The sequence below is a fragment of the Schistocerca serialis genome, chromosome 2, assembly GCF_023864345.2.
Source record: "Schistocerca serialis cubense isolate TAMUIC-IGC-003099 chromosome 2, iqSchSeri2.2, whole genome shotgun sequence".
NCBI classification, from domain to species: domain Eukaryota; kingdom Metazoa; phylum Arthropoda; class Insecta; order Orthoptera; family Acrididae; genus Schistocerca; species Schistocerca serialis.
This window is the reverse complement of record NC_064639.1, coordinates 858,887,155-858,912,317: the sequence shown is the minus strand read 5'-3', so window position 1 is coordinate 858,912,317 and position 25,163 is coordinate 858,887,155. Positions and strand designations below refer to the sequence as shown.

At 37.4% G+C, this 25,163-nt stretch overlaps 1 protein-coding gene across 1 annotated transcript in view; it reads left to right on the top strand.

Moving 5' to 3' along the window:
• The window catches only part of LOC126455942 (sodium-independent sulfate anion transporter-like), a 173,586-nt gene that overhangs the window by 137,626 nt on the left and 10,797 nt on the right, over positions 1 to 25,163 (top strand). The window contains exons 9-11 of the mRNA XM_050091700.1: positions 577 to 722; positions 7,222 to 7,386; positions 11,165 to 11,318. Coding sequence (XP_049947657.1) covers positions 577 to 722; positions 7,222 to 7,386; positions 11,165 to 11,318 — 465 coding nt within the window. The remainder of the gene's footprint in view (positions 1 to 576; positions 723 to 7,221; positions 7,387 to 11,164; positions 11,319 to 25,163) is intronic.

The window sequence follows — 25,163 nt, the reverse complement described above, 5'->3', positions numbered from 1 at the left end:
TCCTCACTCCACATAACACAATATTCTGTCTGTCAACAAATCTCACGAACACTTTTTGGATACCTGTTGACATGCTCCTTACAACATTTATCTTGTTGTATGGTCATACAAAATGCATCAGCTGACTGAACAGACAGCAGCACAGCCATGACCGCAGTTCCAGCCCTTCATTTACTACATTTCTTCCTCCTAGTGCAGAATTTCAGACTGCAAAATGAAATCTTTGCTACCTAAATCACAGGCACTATGGTGAATACATAAGATTTAAGGAAGGTGAAGTTTGAATCCCTGTCTTACGATCCCGGTCAAGGTTTCTGTGGGTTTCATAAGTTATTTTAAATGAATGGGAGGAATGTTTCGTTGAAGAGGCACTGACCAATATTTCTCACCATCCTCATCCAACTAATCCTTTTTCCCTTTTTAAGACTATGTCTTCATTTTTTATGCACTCATAATGTTAATTTACAGACCCTTTCTGGCAAGTGTTGAATAACAGATACCATTACTTTTATTAAGCATAAACTATAATGGATTGATTTAAAATCTTTAAGATAATGTTAATTGTTTTGGTTACAGGAATTGACTTGATTCCTTACTTCATCACAGTCTTGGCTTGCCTCTTCATTGGTCTTGAGCTGGGTATGGTCATTGGAGTTGGTGTGAATCTCATTTTCATTCTATATGATGCAGCCAGACCAAAAATTATCATTAAGGAACGTCCTGTAAGTATATGTTCAGCTTGTGCATTTTGGGGGGAGGGGGGAGGGGAGGAGGAGGTAGCCTCATGCAGGCAAGGGAGGGGGAGGGTAGGGTGCAAAAATAAAGTAATAGAAATAGATGCAATAGACTCAGTAGAGTTGCAACAAGTCAATCTTAAATATAAGGACTGCATCTCTCAGCAGTGTCTCAAAGCCACTACCACTCTTCAACACTTCTACTTTTGTACTTTTGTTCAGTTCATCATGCATAAACCTAGAACAGCCATTTGATGAAGCAGTGTCTTCTTATTGCTAATTTCAGTTTCATTGTGGCATTAATATGTAAACCAATACTTACAAACCATTGCTGCTCCCTGAGATACGCTAAGTACCTGGTGTCTAACTATAATTGCATTTGTCACATTTTCATGAAAACAGTGATAAGTGTCTAAGGATAAAATTTATAATTGAGTCTTAAGGGAAAGCAGCGGTGTTATAAAAAGGATATATTGCTACTTACTATACAGAGGAGGTGTTGAGTCACAGAAAGGCACAAAAAAAGACTGCTAAACAAATGAGCTTTCAGCCCAAAGGCCTTCTTCTAAAGTACACAAAACACACACACAGCACAGCTCACATGCACATGACCACTCTCTGGCCACAGAGGCTGGCATCAGTGGCCAGAGACAGTGATCATGTATGTGTGAGTTGTGGCTGTATGTGCCTGTTGTTCACTTTAGAAGAAGGCCTTTTGGCTAAAAACTCACATGTTTAGTAGTCTTCTTGTTGTGACAGTCTGTGACTCATATCTTCTCTGTATTGTGAGTAACAATCTATCCTTTTGTAATATTGTCCACCCTGGGTTTTCCATTGTTTGATTTTGTTCTAACGAAAATTGTATATTTATAAGTAACACTGTTAATTGCTATCTTGCTAACAGGGGTTTTCAGTTCTTGAATCTATATAATTAGATTTTTTCTAGGAGCAATAGGTTAGAAGAAATGTTTTAATTTTCTTTAAAAGTTGTACAGATTTCCATTTTGTTACTTCATAAGTATGCCAGTAGCTCATTAAGAACTCACAGCAGAACAGGTAACTCATTGCTAAATGTAACGTATTAAATTGACAGGAAAGCTGTTATTTTAATGAATAAAAGCTATTGACTCCTCATTTATGTTAAACAGGTACTGTTTATCTCCTTTTGCTAGCTTAATACTATCATGAGAATACTGATATTTAACAAGGAGAAAAGTTGAGTAAGACACACACTGTAGACAAACCATTAATATGATCACAGAATAACAGCAAAATGGGTCAAATATTATTGCTGTTCACCATGGATGATCACACTGGAACTCCATTCACAATTTCTGCACTTCTATTCTTAAATCCTTTTTGTATTGCTGATCAATCCAAAGAAGTTCAAAGGCTGTTCTTTGGTAAAAACTTAGAAATCGAGCTGGTATGCAAGTTTGTCCTTGACACTGATGTATTGTGTAATTATCTGTGTAGTACACCCTCTTATTACAAACAACATAAGATAATCTCCAGACATTCAGACATGCTATCATTGTGCCTTTATATTGTTGGATACTTAAATTTGCCCGTAAATTTATGTAGTGACAGTCAGGTGGTACTATTAGATTATCTGTAACCTTTATCTGTACGTAAAGTTCACTATTGCATCCATGTTTCTCTGTCACTTGCTAATGTTCTTATTTGCACATTTTACTGGTTTTTTCTCTAATGTCATCTCTTTATTTATATTAATTGTTATATTTTGTTCTGTTTTGTATCTTCTTCTTTTTCTGGCTTTATCACAATCAAAGATAATATGTACTAACTACACCACTTACCTTCCCTACATCTTAACACTACTCTCCAGTGTACCATACTTCTAGTATAATCCCACATGCAGAATATAATACTTGGATTTTGCTACATGCATTACTTCAAGTTCTATAATGCAACACTTCACAGTGATGAAATTTAGCAACCATTTATCATTACTAACAAAATCTCTCTTACAATCATTAATCATCCAGAAAAATCTTTTATAACAGAGAAGAGTCAATGACTTAATGTTGGACACACTGAATGTAACACACCATATGTTTTATTTAATTGGATAGGGAAAAAAATGTACTCATCAAGTGGTGGCAGAAACACACGTAAAAGACTGTTGTGATTGGCAAGCTTTCAGAACCAGTGGCGCCTTCTTCAGGCAGAAGGGTTGAAGAGGAAGGAAGAAGGGTGAAGGAAAAGGACTGGAGAGGTCTAAGAAAAGGGGTATATTTTGGGAAAGTCACCCAGAACCGTGGGTCAGGGGAGACTAACTCTACGGGATGAGAAGGAAAGACTGATTGTTGTGGACTGCATTGGATGAGATTTGAAAACCTGAGAGCTTAAAGGTGAAGGACAGAATAATATGCAAGACAGAGATTACTACTAAAACATCATGCATGAGTTAATAAGAGCAAGAAGCTAAGTGCATTGTGTGTAACAGAGGTGGGGGTGGGGGGTGGGTGGGGGGCAGTGAAAAATAGATGGGAAAGACAATGAAAGATGTAGAAAACTAAAAGAGAATGAAGCAAAGACCAAATCTGAGCTGGACGAATTTAATGTAAATTAAGGCCAGGTGGGTGATGAGAACCAAGAAAATGTTGTAGTACTAGTTCCCACCTGCGGAGTTCTGAGAAACTGGTGTCCAGGGGAAGAATCCAAATGGCACGTGTGGTGAAACAGGTGCCAAGGTCATGAATGTCATGTTGTAGAGCATGCACTGCAACAGGATATTGTGTGTTGCCAGTATATACCCTCTGTCTATGCCCTTTCATCCTAATTGATAATTCTGTGGCAGTCATGCCAATGTAGAAGGCTGAACAGTGTTTACATAATAGCTGATATATGACATGTGTTGTTTGGCATGTGGCTCTCCCTTTGATAGAATATGTTTTGCCAGTTACAGGGCTATTATAGGTGGTGGTAGAAGAGTGTTTAGGGCAAGTCTTGCAGCTGGGTTACACCTAGGGGCAGGATCCACAGAGTAGGGAGATGGGTGCAGAAGGAGCATAGGGTCTGAAAAGAACATTGCAGAGATTGGGATGGCAAGGGGAAGCTATTCTAGGTGTGGTGTTCAAAATTTCAGACAGAATGGATCTCATTTCAGGGCATGATTTTAGGAAGTCATGGCCCTGTTGAAGTAGCTGATTAACACATTCCTGACCAGGATAATACTGAGTCACCAATGGTGTGCTCCAAAGCTGCTTTGTGGAGGGATCAGCAGTACCAGGATTTGAACAGTTCTATGGTATCTGGCTGGGTAGCATCATAATTTCACCACAATATTTCGGCAGACATACATGCTGCCATCTTCAGGTGGTTCCTGACAAATGCTGACCAGGATTGGATGTGATGGCCTGGAAAATCTGCTTTTTAACTAGGCTGGTGGGGTAATATAAATTTGCCTCATGTATCAAGGCTGTATGGGAGGGAATGTTTGACGTGGAAAGGATAGCAACTGTCAAAATGTAAGTACTGTTGTTTGTTGGTAGGTTTAATGTGGACAGAAGCGTGTAGCTGACCTTCAGTGAGAACAATATCAACATCAAGGAAAGTGGCATGGGACTCAGAATAGGACCATGTAAAATTTAATTGGGAGAAGGTACTCAGAGATTCCAGTAATTTTAGCAGGTCAGCCTCACCGTGAGTCCATATGGTAAAGATGTCATCATTGTATCTAAACTAAACCAGGGGCTGAAGACTTATGAATCCCAGGAAAGCTCCTTCCAAGCAACCCATGATAATGTTGGCATAGGAAGGAGCCATCCTGGTTCCCATGGTCATGCCCCTGATCTGTTTGTTTGTCTGCCCCTCGAAGGTGAAGTAGTTGTTGGTAAGTATGAAGTTGGTTAATGGGAATGGGAAGGATGTCATAGGTTTTGAAACAGGTGGGTACTGACTGAGGAAATATGCAGCAGCAGACAGACCATGAACTTGGGGGATGTTGGTATATAGGGAGGTAGCATCAATGGTGACAAGCAAGGTGTGTGGTGGGAGTGGGATGGGCACAGATTTCAGACGACCTAGGAAATGGTAGGTATCTTTGATGTAGGAGGAGAGTTTTTGTACTGAGGGTTTCAGATGTTGATCAACTTAGGCAGATATATGTTCAGTGGGTGCTTTGAAGCCAGCATCTATAGGAAGGCCAGGATGATTAGGTTTGTGAATCTTAGGAAGAAGGTAAATGGTGAGGGTGCGTGGTTTGGGTGGGGTGAGAAGTTCTATGAATTGAGGTGTTAGTCCTCATGAGGGGCCTGAGGTTTTAAGGAGGGACTGTAGGTCAGTTTGAATCACAGGGATGGGATCTTGATGTCACACGCTGTATGTAGAGGTGTTGTCAGACAGCTGACATAGGCCTTCACTAACATACTCCTTTTGGTCAAGTACTACAGTGGTAGATCCTTTGTCTGCTGGGAGAATAATGATGGAATCATCAGCTTTTAGGGAATATAGAGCCTGGAGTTCTGAAGAGGACAGGTTATGGTCATGTTGTAGTGACCTGAGGAAGAGTTGTGAGGAAATATGTTTTTGCAGATCCTTTACCAAGTTGTGTGGTTTTCCACTGACTAATCTCTCTGTGCTGCTTTTGTGGAAATATCTCATTAATACAGCCTCACATGAATATCACATAACCTGTCAATCATTTGCCTCAATCCTTTATGAATTTGTCATTTTTAGCTTAATTAACTTAAAAATTACTCAACATGTCAATTATCATTTTGTTCTATACACAAAGTTAAAGTTTATTTTTCATAAGGGACCAAATTAATATTAATGACTTTAATCTGTAACTTTCTTTTGTTAGTACTATAACTGTTTCAGTTTATTCACCCTCCCCCTTTGTTCTCTTGACCATGTGACTAAATTCTTAGGCTTCTTCCTTTTCTTTTCCACAGATTGAAATCAGTGTGTCAGATTTTACAGTAAAACCAAGTAATCCAACTCTAACCACCTCATTTGCTTGATATAAGAAATTAATTGGTTTAAACATTATTAACTAAATTATGACTCATAATTATTGGCCAGTGCTTAATTTCAAGAGGCATCATGTATAGTACCTAAGATACACACATATAAAAGTAAAAGGGGACAAATACTTCCTTCATTGGGGAGAGGAGAGGAACATATTGTGGAAGGTTAAAAAGGATGGGCAGGTCATTCAGACTCCAGGATGGGAGAGGCCCACCTGTAGTGAGGACACTGTCTGAAGTTAAAGAGTGCACCCTTTTATTTTCATATGTCTCTATTGACAGTACTCCTGATTTAGAAACTGTCCAAAATTCTGTCTCATAACTTATTAGTTCTCACAACTGAATTTTCCTTTCATGTAAACATTATTAGAATAGTTTCATTTGCTCTGTCCTGCTAATAAATGTAGATTTAATTTGTAGAGTGAAGGTATTCTGTTATTTGTAAAATTTATGTCTTTATTTTCGTATTTTTTGTTGTTATTGTTAGTGCTGAATTTACTTCTTAATAAATCATGAATTAATGATGAAAATTAAAGATTTTGCATAAAAGTATTGAACATATTTATTTATTTAGCATCCAATAGATCACACATGTGATGTAGGATTTGTCATTTGATTACACGTAACACATAATAACACATACACATAATAAATTGACAAACATATACAAACAAATAACATGCACATAGTACTTAAGTAGTGTACAAGAACTTATTACTCAAAAATAAAAGTACGTGCTCATGATGAACAATTATAGATCATGAACTACGTCTTATACACAAAACGTATTACAGATATTTAACAGATTTTTCATAAGTACCATAATTATGAAGTTGAAAACTTAATTAAATTAGTTTGAATTTTTTTAAAAAGTAAGTATAGGTTTCAATCCACACTCTGAGACAGGTATTCATTTACACTGTAGTAGCATTTTTACTTCACGCTTGAAATTATTTTTGCCTTTCAATTCTTTAACTTAAGATGGAAGTGCATTTAAAAGCTTTATTCCTAAATGGCTAACATGTTTCTGACTTCTAGTTTTTGCTACATAGGGAAAGTGGAAGTCTTTACAATGCCTTGTATTGTGATCATGGTAGCTTGAATTGGTTTGGAGATCGCAGTTACTTTTACTGATCATTTCCAGGCATTTAAAAATATATATTGATGGTATTGTAAGTATCTTTAGTTGTTTGAATAAGGGTCTACAGTGAGTTTGTGGTGGGCTGTGTGACATGATACGAATAGCTCATTTTTGCATAATAAAAATGTCATTTAGTCTTGACCTGGTTTTTCCCCAAAAACTTATGCCATAGCTTGCAACTGATTGGAAATAACTAAAGTACACCACTCTAATACATTCTTTGCTACATACCTTGGATATTATTCTTAAGGCGAAACATGCTGAGCTAAGTTTCTGAGTAAGATACAGATTATAAGTTGTGATAGAAAAGTTTTGGTAATATGATGAAGAGAATTTCCACTGTTTACAGGTATTTGACATGAATGTACTTCTAGTGGCACCACAGCAGAATCTTATGTTCCCGGGTGCAGAGTATATACGTGAGGAGGTAGTGCAGATGTGTTCAGAATCCCAACCTGCTGTTGTCATAATTGATGGTGCAAAAGTGAAATGGATAGATGCCACAGTTGCTAAGGTATAATATATAATTTAGTACTGGAACTCTGAAGAAGGGCTCCTCTAATTTATAAACATTTGTTAGTATAGTCTCCCATGGCCCAAAATCAATAAAAGAAAAACAAAAGGGATAGTCTTTTGCATGTCCTCTATATAACCTTGCTCTCTTTATTTCTGTAACACTCTGTATTAACAGTCTGGGCATACTAAAAAATATAATGTGGCTGACGTTCAAAGATGCCAGCTAACTGAAATCTGTTGGCAACATTTCAAGAATTATGTTTTAATGATGTATCAAAGCAAAAAATATTCTTAAAATGACAGTAATGAAGGTATAACATAAACAAGATTACATTAGTGACAAGTTACAGAGCAGAATGTAAACAGTCCTTGTTCTCATGTGTAATTTGCATGTAGAGTGGGAGGAAATCTTATTATATGAAATAATGAAGTGTATCATTTATCAAATTCTTTACTTCAGTTCTGAAATATCATTATATCCACAGATGAGTAACACTACTGATAGTACATTTGTGAATTTGATTTAGGGTGTCCCTCTTTCTGTCTCCTTTGTCTATAAATAAGCACTTAATGTGCTCCTCTATTCAAGTTGTTTCATAGAGCTCACTGCTGTGGATGAAGATCATACAGACAATTGTTCTATAGTTACTTAAACAGCAGTCCATTCCTCTGTGTAAAAAGTGATTAATAATATAGGGTGAAGAAAAATTTGCACACTCAGACTTCGCAGTGCAATTCCTCACACACTGGTAATTCAAAAATGTCTGTAACAAAATTTTGTCTTGCACATATTTCAGGCAGTAAATGGACGTTGAAGATTGACAATCTGGCAACACTGTAAACATCTGTATGGAAGCTACCTTTCTCAGCAAATCAGCAAATAGAGCATTGCTGTGCAGTTGGTGCAGTAGATAGTGTTTTGGGTTGGCATGCAGGAAGTCGAGCATTCAATTCTGGGTCGAGGCATATTTGTTTTTATTTGCTAAAAGTTGCCTGTGTGGCATGGTATCTGGCAGTTTAATCATCACACAGTGATTGCAGTGGGTCTTCTACAAAACATTTGCAGTTACATACTACGAACATAGAAATGGAAGTACAATCATTTTCATTGGTCAGCTTTTAAAGAAGTCTCTTGCATGTCATGGACACAAACGGTTTCACATGACTGCAACTGCTAGAGTCCAAACCTGTTTTCTGTGTACCCTCCCACAATGGTCCCAATGAAATTACTTTGCAAAGCACATTGCTAACCCTACTGGTGACATAAGACCCTAACAGACAGTAATGGACCTGAACGTGGCAAGAATAATAGTTGATATTAACCAATGGAACCATTGGGGGAAAGTACACAGAAGAAAAGTCTGGAATCTAGCAGACACAATGGTGCGAAACAATTCACATCCATGGCATGCAAAACGTTTCTTTAAAAGCTGACTAATGAAAATGATTGTATATCCATTTCTGCATTCATAACACATAACTGCAAATGTTTTGTAGAAGACCCACTGTAATCATTGTGTGAAGATTAAGATGCCAGATACTATACCATGCAAACTACTTTTAGTAGATAAAACAAATAATCCATGACCAGGAATCAAACCCTCAACCTCCTGCATGCTAACCCAAAACACTGTCCACTGCACCAACTGCACAACACTACTGCTTTATCTTGACAGAGGTAGTTACTGTATATGTGATTACAGTGTTGCCAGATTGCTGATCTTTAATGTCCATTTACTGCATGAAATATAGCAAAATGAAATTTTGTGAGAGACATTTTTGTATAGCCAGTACGTGAGGAATCGCACTACAAAGTCCGAGTGCACAAATTTTTCTTCATGCTGTATATTATTACATGTACCTGTATAATTATGAAAGTTGTGTTTTTAGTACAGCTTCTCTCTCACCACTTTATTCCTAAGTCAAATTTTTGGTGGATCACAAAAATCAGTTTATTATATATGCAACTTTTAATTTTTCAAAAAGGACATTTACTTATATCCATTCTTAAAAAACAAATGGTTATGCAAAAAATGCTTTATTAAGAGATATATTACATAATATGTTATGAGTGAAGCTTATTTAAAATGCAATTTATACGTGAGGGCATGTCAACAAGTAAAAGCAATTTTTCTGTTCCATAGGTTGAAAGCCTGACACAAAAATGGCAACCCTAACCATAGTGTTGTACTTGTGTGTTAGCTGTGTTGGTTCAGAAAGTAGCTATTTTTGGAGTATGTTATTACAAATGTCACATTGTCATGGGTCCCAAGGGAAAAATGAGGACAAAGTATCATTGTATGTGCTCTCAAGAGAATAAATTTGTGGAGATCGTTCACAGAAAGCAGTTGCAATATGGTGCGAGATGTTATAGTGAATGAAAAATTTACAAGTGCATAAATTACTTTATAATTATACATATTACTGTCTGAAAAGAAGAGCATTCAGATTGGCCACCCACTTCAAAAATCCAATGGAACATTGAGACACCTGAGCAAATCATTTATGTTGATGATATTCTGCATAAAATGAACATTTGAGATGGTTCAGCATTTGTAATTATCCATGAAGCTCTATATTATCACAAAGTTTGTACTTCTTGGGTACTGTATCAACTGATAGGCAAACACAAACAAGAACATCTGGAAAATGTTTAAATCACATTTAAAATCTTTTGAAAAGGAAGCAAAAAACTTTCTCAGTCACATAGTAACTGTTGGTGAGATGTTGGTCCAACACCATCAACCACACAGTATGTGAATGAACACAATGTGCAAATCTATCTTCATCTAGAGCTACGACTTTCAAAAATCAAGCTTCTACAGAAAAGTTGATGATGGCAGTGTTTTAAGATTGGAAGGTCCACCAGTGATTCACCCACACACCAAAATGTCTAACTGGAAATAGTGTCATCTACTGTCTGCTAGTGCAAGATCTGAAACTCAAATAAAAATAGAGAGGAGAGGGAAGCTTTCAAAAGATGTGATTTTCCTTCAGGATTATGCTCACCCTTGTACAGGAGAGAAAATAATGCAGTGGATTCAAAATCTTGGTTTTGAGCTACTAGTTTATCCCTTCTACAGGTCTCACGTAGCTCAATGAAATTTTCATCTTTTTCGTCTAATGAAGGAGCACTTTTGTGGATTCAAGGTTTTTTTCAGATGACAAAGCCATTATGTCGGTGCAAGAATGGACATGCATGATGCCAAACAGCTTCTTGCAGGATGGAATTAGGAAATTTGTCAAGGGAGACACCAAGTGCATAGAGGTTGAGGGAGATTTTGTAGAGAAATGACGTTACTTAAAATGTTGTCAGCATAATAAATTTTGTTGCCCTTACCTTTTGACTTATCCTTGTATTTTAGCATGTCACATGGAAAAATGGCAGCTACAAATGCCAGGTAGGAATTTTACATAGTCATAAAATCATTGCTAGATGAAAAATTGTTAACTAATATAATTGAAATAAACTAAATATTAACACAGTATTTCAAACCAAATTATTTTAAATTTTGTAGAATTTCAACAATTCAGTGTTAATCTCACTAACTGATATGTGTATCACATAACCTTCATAGAGTGTATTGTGACTTAAGTATCAGACTTATTACTTTGGCTCTGAGCACTATGGGACTTAACAGCTATAGCCATCAGTCCCCTAGAACTTAGAACTACTTAAACCTAACTAACCTAAGGACATCACACAACACCCAGTCACTTATTACTTTAAAAAATAGCATTGATATACATGTCTTTTAATTACCTTTGTTACATAGGTGGTGAAACTACTAATGAAAGATGTGACTAGTACTGGAAGTAAATTTCTGCTCTGGAGGTGGAATAAGCAAACAAAAGACACTCTAATAGCTATGGATGAAGGCCTCAGATCTTTCTTTTTCTACTCTGAAACACCTGAGGATGTTATTAAAGGTAAGAGTTACAAAATGTGTCATGCCACACTGAGATTGTACTGAAAATAGTCTACAGTGGCAATTATATTAGTAGTGGTAATGGTACTAGTGTTGACAAATTTATTCATTGTGGGCATACTGGTTAATATTGGCAACTGCAGCTGTAGTAAAAATGATTTATGTTAGGCCTATCAATATGAAGATTACATAACTTTTTAAATGTTATGGAAGGTCTTGGATTACAAATTTTATTGGATCTGTAAATTTAGACCTTAGAGAGTTAATGGGCACGGCGACACAACCTTAAGATGTGTAACTTATTAATCACACCTCATTTTCTCACATTCCACTCAGAAAAGGCTCCAGCTATATGCTTAAGTAATTAAACAGCTAATTGGTAAAACCATTTACTGTATGCACAGGATTGTGAATTCAATCCCAGAGATTTTCTCTGATTTCATTAGGTCCACAAGTCTGCTTAGGTCTGCAAGCTGGAGGGGAATAAGGGAGCAACTAATTTCATTAAGGAGGGAAGAGTGGAGGAAACAAAGCATAATTTTGTAAAAAATGGAGCTCAAGGCTATGGAATACCGGAAAGCATTAATTGCCAAATATACTAATGCCCTCTCATTATAAAAGGCATTGATTACAAACTAAGTATCTTCTTCTTCTTCTGTAGTGGTTTGCAACAGCTGCAATGGCAGCTTGTCTCCATTCTGTGCGTCTTTCAGCTTTTCTCTTCATTTCTTTATTGGTGTTACATCCCACATCTTTCATGATTTGATCAATGTACCTCAGTCGTGGTCTTCCTCTTGGTCTTTTTCCCTTGACATATCCCTCTATGATTGTGTTCAGGAGTCCTTTATGTCTTAATAGATGGCCTGTAAATTGCACTCTTCTTTTAACAATGAAACTCCAGAAGCTTCTCTTCTCACCTGCTCTTTCCAGAACCACTTTGTTTGTGACCTTGTCGATCCATTTTATTTTGAGCATGCGTCTATAGCACCACATTTCAAAAGAATTTAGCTTCTGGTCTTCCTCTGTCCTGAGAGTCCATGTTTCACACCCATAGCATGCCACACTCCACACATATGATTTCAAAAATCTTTTCCTGATTTCAAGGCTGATGCTCTTAGATGTTAATATGTTTTTCTTCTTGTTAAAAGCAGCCTTTGCTTGAGCTATTCTACTTCTCACTTCTGCCTTGCTCCTTCCATCCCTGGTAATATTACTGCCCAGGTAAGTAAATTTATCAACTTGTTCAAGTAGTTCATTGCCTACTTGAACTTGGACTTTCACTTGATCTTCTTTGTCACATGCCATTACTTTTGTTTTTGCTTTATTAATTCTCATATTATATTCTTCACCCATAACTTTATCCATTCTATTCAGTAGGAGTACAAGATCTTCTTCACTTTCAGCCAGGATTGCTATATCACCTGTCTGTGAATTTTCCCTTACTTTTTTCAGCACCTCTTCAATGTATATGTTAAAGATAACAGGGGATAGTGCGCAACCTTGTCGGACACCTTTCCGTATCTGCACCTCTTCTTGTTTTGTCTGTCCACGGATAACTACTGTCTCTTTTTTGTACAGGTTCCATATCATTTTTCTATCTTTATGGTCTATTCCTACTTTTTTGAGTACCTCAAACATCTTATCCCATTTAACATTATCAAAGGCTTTCTCTACATCTACGAAAGCTATGTATATTTTCAGGTTCTTATCTAGTCGTTCCTCTATTATTAATTTTAGAGCAAATATTGCTTCTCTGGTTCCTCTATCTTTCCGGAATCCAAACTGGTCTTCGGAGAGTGTAGCTTTGACTTTTTGTTCTATGCATTTTAGGATAATTGAGGTTAATATTTTAGAGGTGTGAGTAACTAGGCTGAGCGTCCTATAATTTTCACATCTTGTAGCATTTGCCGTATTTGGAATGGGGATCATAATGTTTTTCTCAAAGTCTGTAGGAATTTTACCCTGCTTGTACATATTGAAAACAAGATTATACAACTCCTGATTCAGTTTTGCCCCTCCAGATTTCAGAAGTTCGGCTGGGATATTGTCTGTACCAGGCGATTTTTTGTTTTTCAATTTTTTCAGAGCTAGTTCTAACTCTTCCTTTAATATAGGTTCACCTATGTTGTGTGCATCTACTTCTGTTTCTTCTCCCATGATGTTTTCAGACAGGTCTGGTCCGCTGTACAGTTTACCGATATATTGTTTCCATCTTCTTGCAACTTTATCATCGTCATCCAACATATTGCCATTTTCATCCATCACAGCCCTACACTTGTTTCTTCTGTCTCCAAAGCAATGTCTCACACATTTATAGGCCTTGTCGATATTTCCCTTGCTCATGTTGTCCTCAACTGAAATACAGAGATCATCAAGGTATTTTTCTCTTGCTTGTTTTGCCTCTCTGTTGATTCTGTTTTTCAGACTCTTGTATTTCTCTTGGTCTTCCTTCTTCACAGAATTTTTTAATTTCCTTCTTTCTTCCATCATATTTAGTAGGTCATTAGTGATCCATTCCTTCCTTTTCCCTGTCCTTTCTTTTCCTATTACTTCTTCTGCTGCTTCTAAAATACCAGTTTTTATTTTTTTCCCAGCTGCTTTGGATGTCATTGCAGCCCTGTGTATTTGTTTTCTTGTCTGTTTCTAGTTGATAGTGCTTCAGTGTATTTTCGTTTTTCAGGTTTGTCAAATCCCATTTACATGTACTTCTTTTTTTAATGTTCTTGAATTTTAGTTCAGTTGTCATCATAATGAGTATGTGGTCACTTTCCACATCACAGCCTGGATATGATCTGCTGTCCTTAACTTGGTTTTTAAATCTTTTCTTCACTAATATGAAGTCAATTTGATATCTGTTAATGTCACCAGGCATTTTCCAAGTCTATCTTCTTCTTGGTTGATGATTAAAGAAGGTATTTGTAATGCAAAGTTTATTTCTGTGGCAGAATTCTACAAGTTTATCCCCTCTTTCATTTCTTAATCCTAATCCAAAATTCCCTGCCACATCCTCTTCTTTACCTTCCCCAACAACGGCATTCACATCTCCCACGATGACAAGGTTTTCAGCTCCTTTAATTCTGCCAATTACTTCTTCAAGGTGGTCATACATCATGTCAATTTCATCATCCTCGTGCCTCGTAGTTGGCATGTATACTTGGATTATGATTGTGTCTCTTGGTTTAGTTTCCAATCGGACATAAATTATCCTCTCACTATGTTGAACAAATCCTTTTACTCTTAACCCCATCTCTTTATTGAGGATAATTCCCACTCCTGCAATCCCGGGATTGTCTTGTGCTGTTCCAGTGTGTATGATTCTGTAATCCCCTGACCAAAAGTCGCCAGCATTTGGCCATCTCATTTCTGAGACTCCCAGTACATCAATATCCATTCATTTCATTTCCATTTTCAAGTTTTCCAGTTTACCACATTTAAGAAGTGAGTTGATGTTCCATGTTGCTATCCTTCTTACATTAAAGCTTTTGGATTTTGGTATCTCTTTAGTTGTCCCCGCCCGGAGATCCGAATGGGGGACTATTTTACCTCCGGAGGATTTAACCAAAGAGCTTTCCATCATAAGCTGTTGATACTTGGGATACCCGCCTGGGTCTTTAATGGAGTGGTTTCCCGTTGCCTTCTCCATTCTATGCCATTGGCCACCTTGTGGCTCCTCCGCCTTTAGGAGCAGTTTCCCACCCCAAGGGCAAGAGAGTGCCCTTCCTTCTAGCCGCTCATCCGCCGTCCTAGAAGGCTGTTGGCAATTGATAGAAGGTAACCTCCTTATCCCGGGAGATATTCGGCTCATTAGAAGTATAGGTTGGAAATGGAAGACCCATAGCCCTCAAAACCTAATAGCATCAGGGTCGGAAAAGAACAAGAGTTGGCCGAGGGTGGCCAAATAGGAAAGATAAAAGTGAGGAGCCTTGCATAAGTAAGTGGAAGCAATGCCAGGACTCAGCTCGGGACCCCGTGGTCGCCAGACACGTACTTACTAGGTCTGAGTCCCTGAAGGCAAAGTATGTAAAGGAGAAAATAATAGTTTACGATTTGTACATGTTAATTGGCTGTCAGGCAAGTGACATTCCAATAGATGTGAATACTTCCAATATTTGTATTTTACTAAATTTTCACTTTGTATAGTAACACAAGAGAAAACATCAATATTGAAGCTATAACACTTCTGAAAGTTTTTACAAGTGAGAGATGTCTTGCATTTTCAGTCAGAAGGAGAAGAGCAGTGAACTGCAAAATACTTTTGAGGTTCCATGACAAATGGTGTTAAGAACACTTGCTTCAAATCAATATTATTAAATTGCTGGTGTATAAGATGGCATGGATAAATAACAATTAATGAAATGTGGCTCAATTGCTTTTTTAGAACTTTATTAATTTCAAGTGATCAGTTTCAGCCTTTATATTAGGCCTTTATATTAGTGTATCTGAAACTACCAAATGGTCATACATCATATAATGGGCGCACAGATATTTTTTTCTTGTATCAGGACATGAGAGACAATGCTTATACACTGCATAGTGAAGTACAGAAATAATATACAACTTACATTATGCTGTAGAGAAGCAGCATCAGATGATATGAATAGAATAAGTAAAACGGATTTTAAAAAGTTTCATGCCCAACGAAGCCATAAGAAAAATGGGCATGTCATAATTATAAAAATGGTACAGTCCAATACTTTAAAATTGTTAACATAGTTTAGCTTAAAAAGAGTTACCTGCTGTATTTCAAAATTACATTTCATGTTGATTTTTTCTTTATGTCTAATGTAATTTTGAAACACATCAGATAACTCTTTTTAAGCTATACCATAAACCATGTCAACAGTTTTAAAGTATCAGATTGTACAGTTGGAGTGTGATGGACTATGGGCATAACTGGAGTTACGCCCTTTTTCCGTTAAAGTGCTAAATCAATACCTCGATCTCTGAATTACCCACCATGAAAATTTCTGCTCGATATCTTTGGTGTAGGCTAAGCAATCATCTTAAGAAGGCAGTGGATGACAGGCAGTTGTCACCTTGTTTACTGCGTATAGGTTATTGTATTGATTCGTAACTATGTTGCACTTAAACTTATGCAATATAATGAGTGAAGTGAGTGGTAATGAGTTAGAAAATGTCTTTACAGACAAAAATAAGAAAAGAAACAGTGGGGAAAGTTATAGAAACAAGAAAGGAATGGTCACAGGTGCAAAAAAATTTAACCTGTAGATCAATGTTGTCCAAAAAAGTGTAGTGCAATAGTGACAGACGAGATCCAAGAATCAATCTCTTTTATCATTGTGGAGATAAATCTCAACAGGATGCAATCCTCTCAGGATGTGTGGAGAGAAAGGGTGTTAAAGAAATGAAGAAGATGCCCAAAACTAAGAACAGAGAAATTGTTTGGCTGTATTCATTTTCTGACCAAGGTTGTAAACTGCCCGTTCTGCAGAAATTTGCTCCTTCATGTGCTGAACATTTGTGAGAAGCCTTTAAGAACTGTATGGAAGAAGGTTTTGCAAGGTGATAGCTTTGAAGACAGAAGAGGTAAGCACGAAAGCAGACCCCATAAAATAGGTGGTGATTTGGGAGTGTATTAAGGACCATTTTGTAACAATTCCTTATGCAAATTCACATTATGCAGTATAAAAATAAAGAAATTCGTATTTTAAGAACCCAAATTTGAATATCAGGATATTATTCACCTTCTTTAAAGAGTACTACCAGGCAAAATATGGCAGTCAAGTTAATATGAGGGTGAGTCAAATGAAAACCTAAAATTTGTAATAACAAATCGAAATTTCATGCTGATATCCTGTAAGTTGGTAAGCGTGCTACAAACAGCATGCAGAATGGCCTGTAGGTGGCAGCATAGTGCAGATGCACACATTCCATCGCAGTATCAGTATAAAGATGGCCGCCCCACTTGCGACTTGCACCAGGGAAGAACAGCTTTCTGTTATTTGGTTTTTGCATAGTGAAGGTGTGTAACCCATTGAAATTCATCGACAAATGAAGGTTCAGTACGATGATGCATGTTTGTCACAGCAGCCAGTCTATGAATGGAGTCGGAAGTTTGCAAATGGTGCGACTTCAGTGGAAGATGCTCCTTGTCCAGGTCAGGCACAACGAGTTGTGACTCCACAGAACATTGCAGCTGTTGAAGCCATAGTGGAAGAAAACCACCAAGTGACAATGAATGACATTGCAGTATGTTTACAGATTGGTCATGGGTCAGTACACCACATTGTGCATGATGTGCTCCGGTTTCAAAAAAGTGTCTGCAAGATGGGTGCCACAGCAGCTGACTCCTGAAATGAGAGAATGACATGTTGATGCTTGTGAAGAACTTCTTTAGCACTTGAATGAGATGGTGATGGCTTCCTTGCAAGAATCGTTACTGGGGACAAAACCTGGGTTCACTTCCACCAACTGGAAATGAAGAGAGTGAGCAAGAAAACCAAAGAAGTTTCGAACAGAACCATCAGCAGGGAAGGTTATGCTGACTCTCTTTTGGGATGAAAAAGGCATCTTTTTGGACCATTACATGCCTAGCCGGCCGGAGTGGCCGAGTTTTTCTAGGCGCTGCAGTCTGGAACTGCGTGACTGCTATGGTCGCCGGTTCGAATCCTGCCTCGGGCATGGATGTGTGTGATGTCCTTAGGTTAGTTAGGTTTAACTAGTTCTAAGTTCTAGGGGACTAATGACCTCAGAAGATAAGTCCCATAGTGCTCAGAGCCATTTGAACCATTTGAACATGCCTAGAGGGACCACTGTCACCAGTGCGTCATACACAGATCTCCTAAAAAATCATATACGTCCTGCAATCAGATAAAAGTGACGTGGATTGCTGTCAGAATGTGTCCTTTTGCAACATGACAATGCAAGGCCCCACACTGCCCGTACAACAGTTGCAACAATCACAGACCTGCATTTTGAGTGTCTTCCTCATCCACCATACTCACCAGACTTGCACCAAGTGATTTCCATATGTTTGGACCACTTAATGACACAATGGGAGAAAAGAAGTTCCATTCTGATGAAGAGGTATGCCACGCAGTGCATGAGTGGTCGCACGGACTACCAAAAGAGTATTTTCTAAAGGAATTTATGCACTTTGTAAGAGCTGGAGGATTTGCATTGAGTGTGGGGGAGGTTATGTTGAAAAGTGATACAGCTTTGTACCATTTCCTCACAATACATAATATTTAAAAAATATTTGAGGTTTTCATTTGACTCACCCTCATATGAAGCATAACGCATATTATAAGTTCTTCAAAACATTGAACTTCACATTCAGATAACCAAGGTCAGACATTTGTGACTTTTGTTCTGGAACTACTACAAAGCTTAAATGTGAAGAAAACAAGGAGCTTGAACATAAATTAGAGTTGCACAAAAGATCTGTTGAGGCCTATTATGCAGAAAAAAGGCAGCTTATTGCATGTTGTAATTGGATGACAGTATGCTTAGAGTTTGATTATGCACAGAAGCTTCCATTGCCGAAACTGGTGGTGAATGCATAGTTTTATAAACGACTCCTCTGGATGTACATTTTTAATGTACACTGCCATAATGATGGTTCAAGTGCATCTTACTATTTTATGGAGTTCAAAGGTAAGAAGAATCCAAATTCTGTTTGCTCATCCCTTCATGACTTCATATTCAAGAAGCTTGAAAACTTCAAGAATATTAGGAAAATACATTTTTTTCTGATGCTGCAGGAGGGCAAAACAAAAATTTTGTTACGATTATGTTTTGCACATGGTTAGCAAAAACACTTAGAATACGAATATCACATATTTTCCCAGTACGTGGCCATTCGTATAGTCATTGTGACTGGAATTTTGGCATTTATGGAAGAAAGTTAAAGAAAAGGGAAACTCTACATTCAAAAGAAGAGTGTGTCATAATCCTTAAAGAATGCAGAGAGAAACCAGAGCCATTTTAAGTCATTGACGGAAGTGAGCTTATTAAAGATTGGAAGAAAAGTTTAATGGGCTTCTTCTCATCAAAGCCACAGGGGAAATTTCCTTTCCAGTTGCAGTCATATGTGAGAATGCACTTTGGCAGTGATGGCACAATCGGCACTTCAGAATCATATTGGAAGGTCTTTATATCCTTTAAGTTCATTAAGAAAGCAACAAGATTCCCTGAAGATATTTAATTTTTGTCAGTAATAGAGAGACCAACTGTAGCAGCAGCAAAACTGAAGGACATTCAAGACCTGTTGCGCTACCTTCTTGATACAGTAAAAGGCTGGTATAAAGAATTTCTAGACAGAGTAAACAGTGAATAAGCTACTGATCTTGAACAGGAACATGAACTATAGTGGCCACGAACATATATTTTTTGTTAACATACAGTTTAACTGGATAATAAAATAATAAAAGCAATTTTCAACTCAATTTTCATGATTTTTGTAGAGGTATCATGTTTTGACAGAAAAAGGGCGTAAACCATTCACCATATTTTGGATAATGTATCATAAATGGAAGAAATATCTTCAGTTGTAAGGAATGATTCTGTATGTTAAAAGTATGGTCTAAGACAGAATTATTACATCATTGAAATATAACTGTTTTTCAATAAGATATAAACATGCAAATCTTCAACTAACTTTAACCGGAAATGCACTTTTTGGACTTACACCCATAGTTCATCAAACTCCTCATTTACAGTTTTGATAATTACAACATGCCCATTTTTCTTATGTCATTATTGGTCACAAAACTTTTTTTATATGCACTTGAATCCTACTGTTATTATCATTTGACCTTGCTGCTCTAACGCATAACTTAAGATATGAAACACAGCTAGCTCTTTATACTCATGAAGTAATGAGTGCTATCAACGGGGGATGTCAAACTGATTCCATATTTTTAGATTTCCTGAAGGCTTTTGACCCCATTCCTCACAAGAGTCTTCTAAGAAAAGTGCATGCCTATAGAATATGCCTTAGTTGGGCAACTGGATTTGTGATTTCCTGTCATAAAGGTCACAATTCATAGTAATAGATGGAAAGTCATCAAGTACAACAGAAGTAATATCTGACGTTCCCCAAAGAAGTGTTATAGGCCCTCTATTGTTCCTGATCAATATTAATGACATAGGAGACAATCTGAGTAGCCCTCTTAGATTATTTGCAGATGATGCTGTCATTTACCATCTTGTAAAGTCATCAGATGACCAAAACGAATTGCAAAATGATTTAGATAAGACATCTGTATGGCGCTAAAAATGGCAATTGACCCTGAATAAAGAAAATTGTGAAGTTATTCACATGAGTACTAAAAGAAATCCGCTAAATTTTGATTACGGGTTAAGTCACACAAATCTGAAGGCTCAATACTTAGGGATTACAATTACAAATAACCTAAATTAGAATGATCACATAGATAACATTGTGAGTAGAGCAAATCAAAGACTGCAATTCATTGGCAGAAAACTTAGAAGGTGCAACAGATCTACTAAAGAGACTGCTTACACCACACTTGTCCACCATATTCTGGAGTATTGCTGTGCAGCGTGGGATCCACGTCAGGTGGAACTGATGGATGACATCAAAAAAGTTTTGTATTATCGCAAAATAGGAGAGATAGTGCCACAGATATGATAAATGAATTGAAGTGGCAATCATTAAAACAAAGGAATTTTTTGTTGCAACGGGATCTTCTCATGAAATTTCAATTACCAGTTTTCTCCTTCGATTGCAAAAACATTCTGTTGGCACCCATCTACGTAGGGAGAAATGATCATCACAATAAAGTAAGAGAAATCAGGGCGTGCACAGAAAAATTTAAGTGCTTGTTTTTCTTATATGCCATTCAAGAGTGGAACAGTAGAGAGACAGCTTGAAGGTGGTTCATTGAATGCTCTGCCAGGCACTTGATTGTGAATAGCAAAGTAATCACACAGATGTAGATGTAGAAGTTGTATATTTCTGTACTTGTACTGTACATACATAAGCTTGCCTCTCATTTTCTGTTACATAAAAAATATCTGTATATCCATCATATCATTTGACAGTTTCAGATACAGTTGATAATGGTCTAATGTAAAGGCTGAATCCAGTTAAATGAACCGAATAAAGTTCTAAAAAAGCAACTGGAGTGGCTTTTCATTTATTGAACAACAATTGTGGAATCAGCATTAAATAACAGTTACATCATTCATAAAACTTCTATTCACACATCAGCATTGTATTGTATACACACACACAATGATACTAGCAACTACATGAAGATAGTCCACCACTTTGTAGTCAATTGCAGCAAAAATGAAGTGTCAGATTACCAACATAACAACACTACCACTAACTAGTGACAATTTCAACTTATGAATAAGTTAATGTGTTGTTCCTTAGCAAGTGATGTAGTTAATAAATTAGCAGGCATTTTCTTTGACTCTAAGTATTTACAACAATCTCACTTCTTTTCACACATTGTCTAATAAAATGTCTTCTAGCACAAATATGTTTCAGTCTAGAATGCAGCACAGGATTCTATGATGTTCTAATAGAACTGTGGCTGCCTTGAACATGATGACAGATGTTAATGATTATTACTTAACAATTCTCCTGTCAGTCCTCTAAAATACACTGCATCTTTTTTCTGCAGGATTTAAATCTGCATATCCAGCTTCAATAGTGATAGGGCAACATCCTTCAGTTTCTTCTTTCCCAATGAATTATATTTTTCTCCAACAGAAAAACACTCTCATATTGTTACAATCCAGTACTTAACTCATTTACAAAATTTTAATCAACAAAACCAGTTATATGGAGCTCTTTAAAATCCCCTTTTTTTAAACATAGCCCCAAAGCTCACAGAACCCTTGAGATAGTAAAGGATTGTTCTGCAGCTCTCCAATGCACACTAGCAAACTAACAATTGTGTTGGCTTAAAAAACTTGCTGTATAAGATATGTCAGGTCTCTTATTAGTATTGATATACAGCAAATGTTCCCCAAGTTCCTGATATAGCACTTGAACGTTATCACCCTGCACACCCAAAGCTTTAATCCAGCCTCCATTGGTGTTCCTACCAAAGTAATATCAAACAGATCAAAGCACTTCATCACATCTGTAATACAACCGCTTTCATCAGGTTTCACATTACCTTCCTCCCAGCTGCTAGTTGTACATATGCCTAGGTGGGACTTGACTTCTCCTCAGTCAATAACTTCAAAATGTTCAAATAATCCCTGATATGACTCCTCCTCCTCCACCACACTGTTATTATAAAAGACATTGAAACCATCAACATAAAAAACAACAATTCCAAGACATTTACCTTAACATTTAATGAAGAGCAATCTTTATCAGCATTTGAAACGTAACCCAGATCTAAAAGTACACATTTTGCTCTTTTATTTCGATGTATAGCTGACTGTTTTAAATTATAAACGGTCTTACATAGTTTATAGACACTACCTTCACTAACTTTTGATATAAAACCTTCTGGCTGCTTCATGAGAATGTCCTCTTAGAGAAAATAAGTTTTAATATAACCCTTATTAACCTTAAGATCAAGATTTACAGCTAATTAGAGTTCTAAGAACTCTATGTCTTATATCTGGTGAAAAGGTTTCATCATAATTTCTTCCAACTTTTGAGTAAATCCCCCTAGCAACAATTCCTTTTCAATTTAAATATCCACTTGTTATGTATCATACTTTTACTCTTTGATGGATCCACCAAATTCCCAAACCCTAGCATTCCTGAAACACCTTATCTACTCTTTTATGGCCCTTGCCCAGTCTTCTTGATCATTCACTGACATGGCCTCATCCAGGTTCACAGGACCTTTTCCCAAAGTGGAAAAGTCACTTACCAAATAGGTGACAAAATCTGGTTACTCCTTAGGTTTGGGTACACAGGCCGGTCTTCTGACTGACTGGTAACCTTCAGGAGCACCATGGTTCATCAGAGTATCTCAGTCTCCTCTACCTGTACCACCGACTGAGCATCTGGGATGTAGTCATGATCTTGATTGGTACCAGCACTGCCACTCCAGCACTGCTGGTTTCCACTACTTCCTCTGCCTTTTCCTATTCATCATGCTGTTTACTTGTCTAAAACACACAATAATCTGAGCTTACAGCTGGTGCCTTGGTATTGTCAGTTCTGCACTGATTCTCCAGAAAAACATTAGTCTTGTCTTTCATAATTTTCTCATGTTTCTGTGGATAAATTAGTCTGAAACCTTTTGTCATTTCACTGAAACTTACAATGAAGTACAGTCCAAAGTGAGCTAAAATATTTTCAGTCATATGTTGATAAGATTTTGTATCATATGACAATAGTCAATGAGTCACAGTTGGAATCAACTATTTCGTAGAAATACTGTGGTGCAACACTTTGTAGGGATATGGAATGGAATGACCACATAGGCTCAGTTGCTGGGAGAACAGGTGGTAGACTTTGGTTTAGTGGTAGAATACTAGGCAACTGCAATCATTCTACAAAGGAAATCACTTACAAATCAAGTGTGCAATACATTCTAGAATACTGCTCAACTCTTTGGGACCTATACCAGACATGTCTAACAGGGTATATTGAACAACTACAGAGAAGGGGCCGCGAGCTGTGGCCATGCAGTTTGAGGCACCATGTCACGGACTGCGCGGCCCTCCCGCCAGACGTTCATGTCCTCCCTTGGGCATGGATGTGTGTGTGTTGTTCTTAGCATAAGTTACTTTAAGTAGTGTGTAAGTCTAGGGACTGATGACCCAAGCAGTTTGGTCCCTTAGGAATTCACACACATTTTGAACAGAGAAGGGCAGAATGAATGGTCACAAGTTTGTATGGCCCATGGAAGAGTGTTATCAAGATGCTGAAGAAACGGAACTGACAAACTCTTGAAGATAGGCATAAACTAATATGGGAAAATCTACTAACTAAATTTCAAGAACTGGTTGTAAATGATGACTCTAGGAGTATACTACTACCCATGTATCACTCACATAGAGATTTTGAGGAAAAGATTAGAATAATTCTACATCTGCATCCACATCAACATTTATACTCTGCAAGCCACCCAACGGTGTGTGGTGGAGGGCACTTTACATGCCACTGTCATTACCTCCCTTTCCTGTTCCAGTCGCATATAGTTCGCGGGAAGAATGACTGTCAGAAAGCCTCTGTGTGAGCTTGAATCTCTCTAACTTTACATTCGTGATCTCCTCGGGAGCTATTAGTAGTGGGAAGCAATATATTTGATACCTCATCCAGAAACGCACCCTCTTGAAACCTGGACAGCAAGCTACACCTCGATGTAGAGTCCCTCTCTTGCAGAGTCTGCCACTTGAGTTTGCTAAACATCTCCGTAACGCTATCACACTTACCAAATAACCCTGTGACGAAACGTGCTGCTCTTCTTTGGATCTTCTCTATCTCCTCTGTCAACCTGACCAGGTACGGATCCCACACTGATGAGCAATACTCAAGTGTTGTTAATGGACTATATTTTCTAAGGATTCTCCCAATGAATCTCAACCTGGCACCCACCTTACCAACAATTAATTTTATATGATCATTCCACTTCAAATCGTTCCGCACGCATACTCCCAGATATTTTACAGAAGTAACTGCTACCAGTGTTTGTTCCGCTATCATATAATCATACAATAAAGGATCCTTCTTTCTATGTATTTGCAATACATTACATTTGTCTATGTTAAGGGTCAGTTGCCAATCCCTGCACCAAGTGCCTATCTGCTGCACATCTTCCTGCATTTTGCTGCAATTTTCTAATGCTGCAACTTCTCTGTATACTACAGCATCATCCGCGAAAAGCTGCATGGAACTTCCGACACTATCTACTATCCGACACTATCTACTATC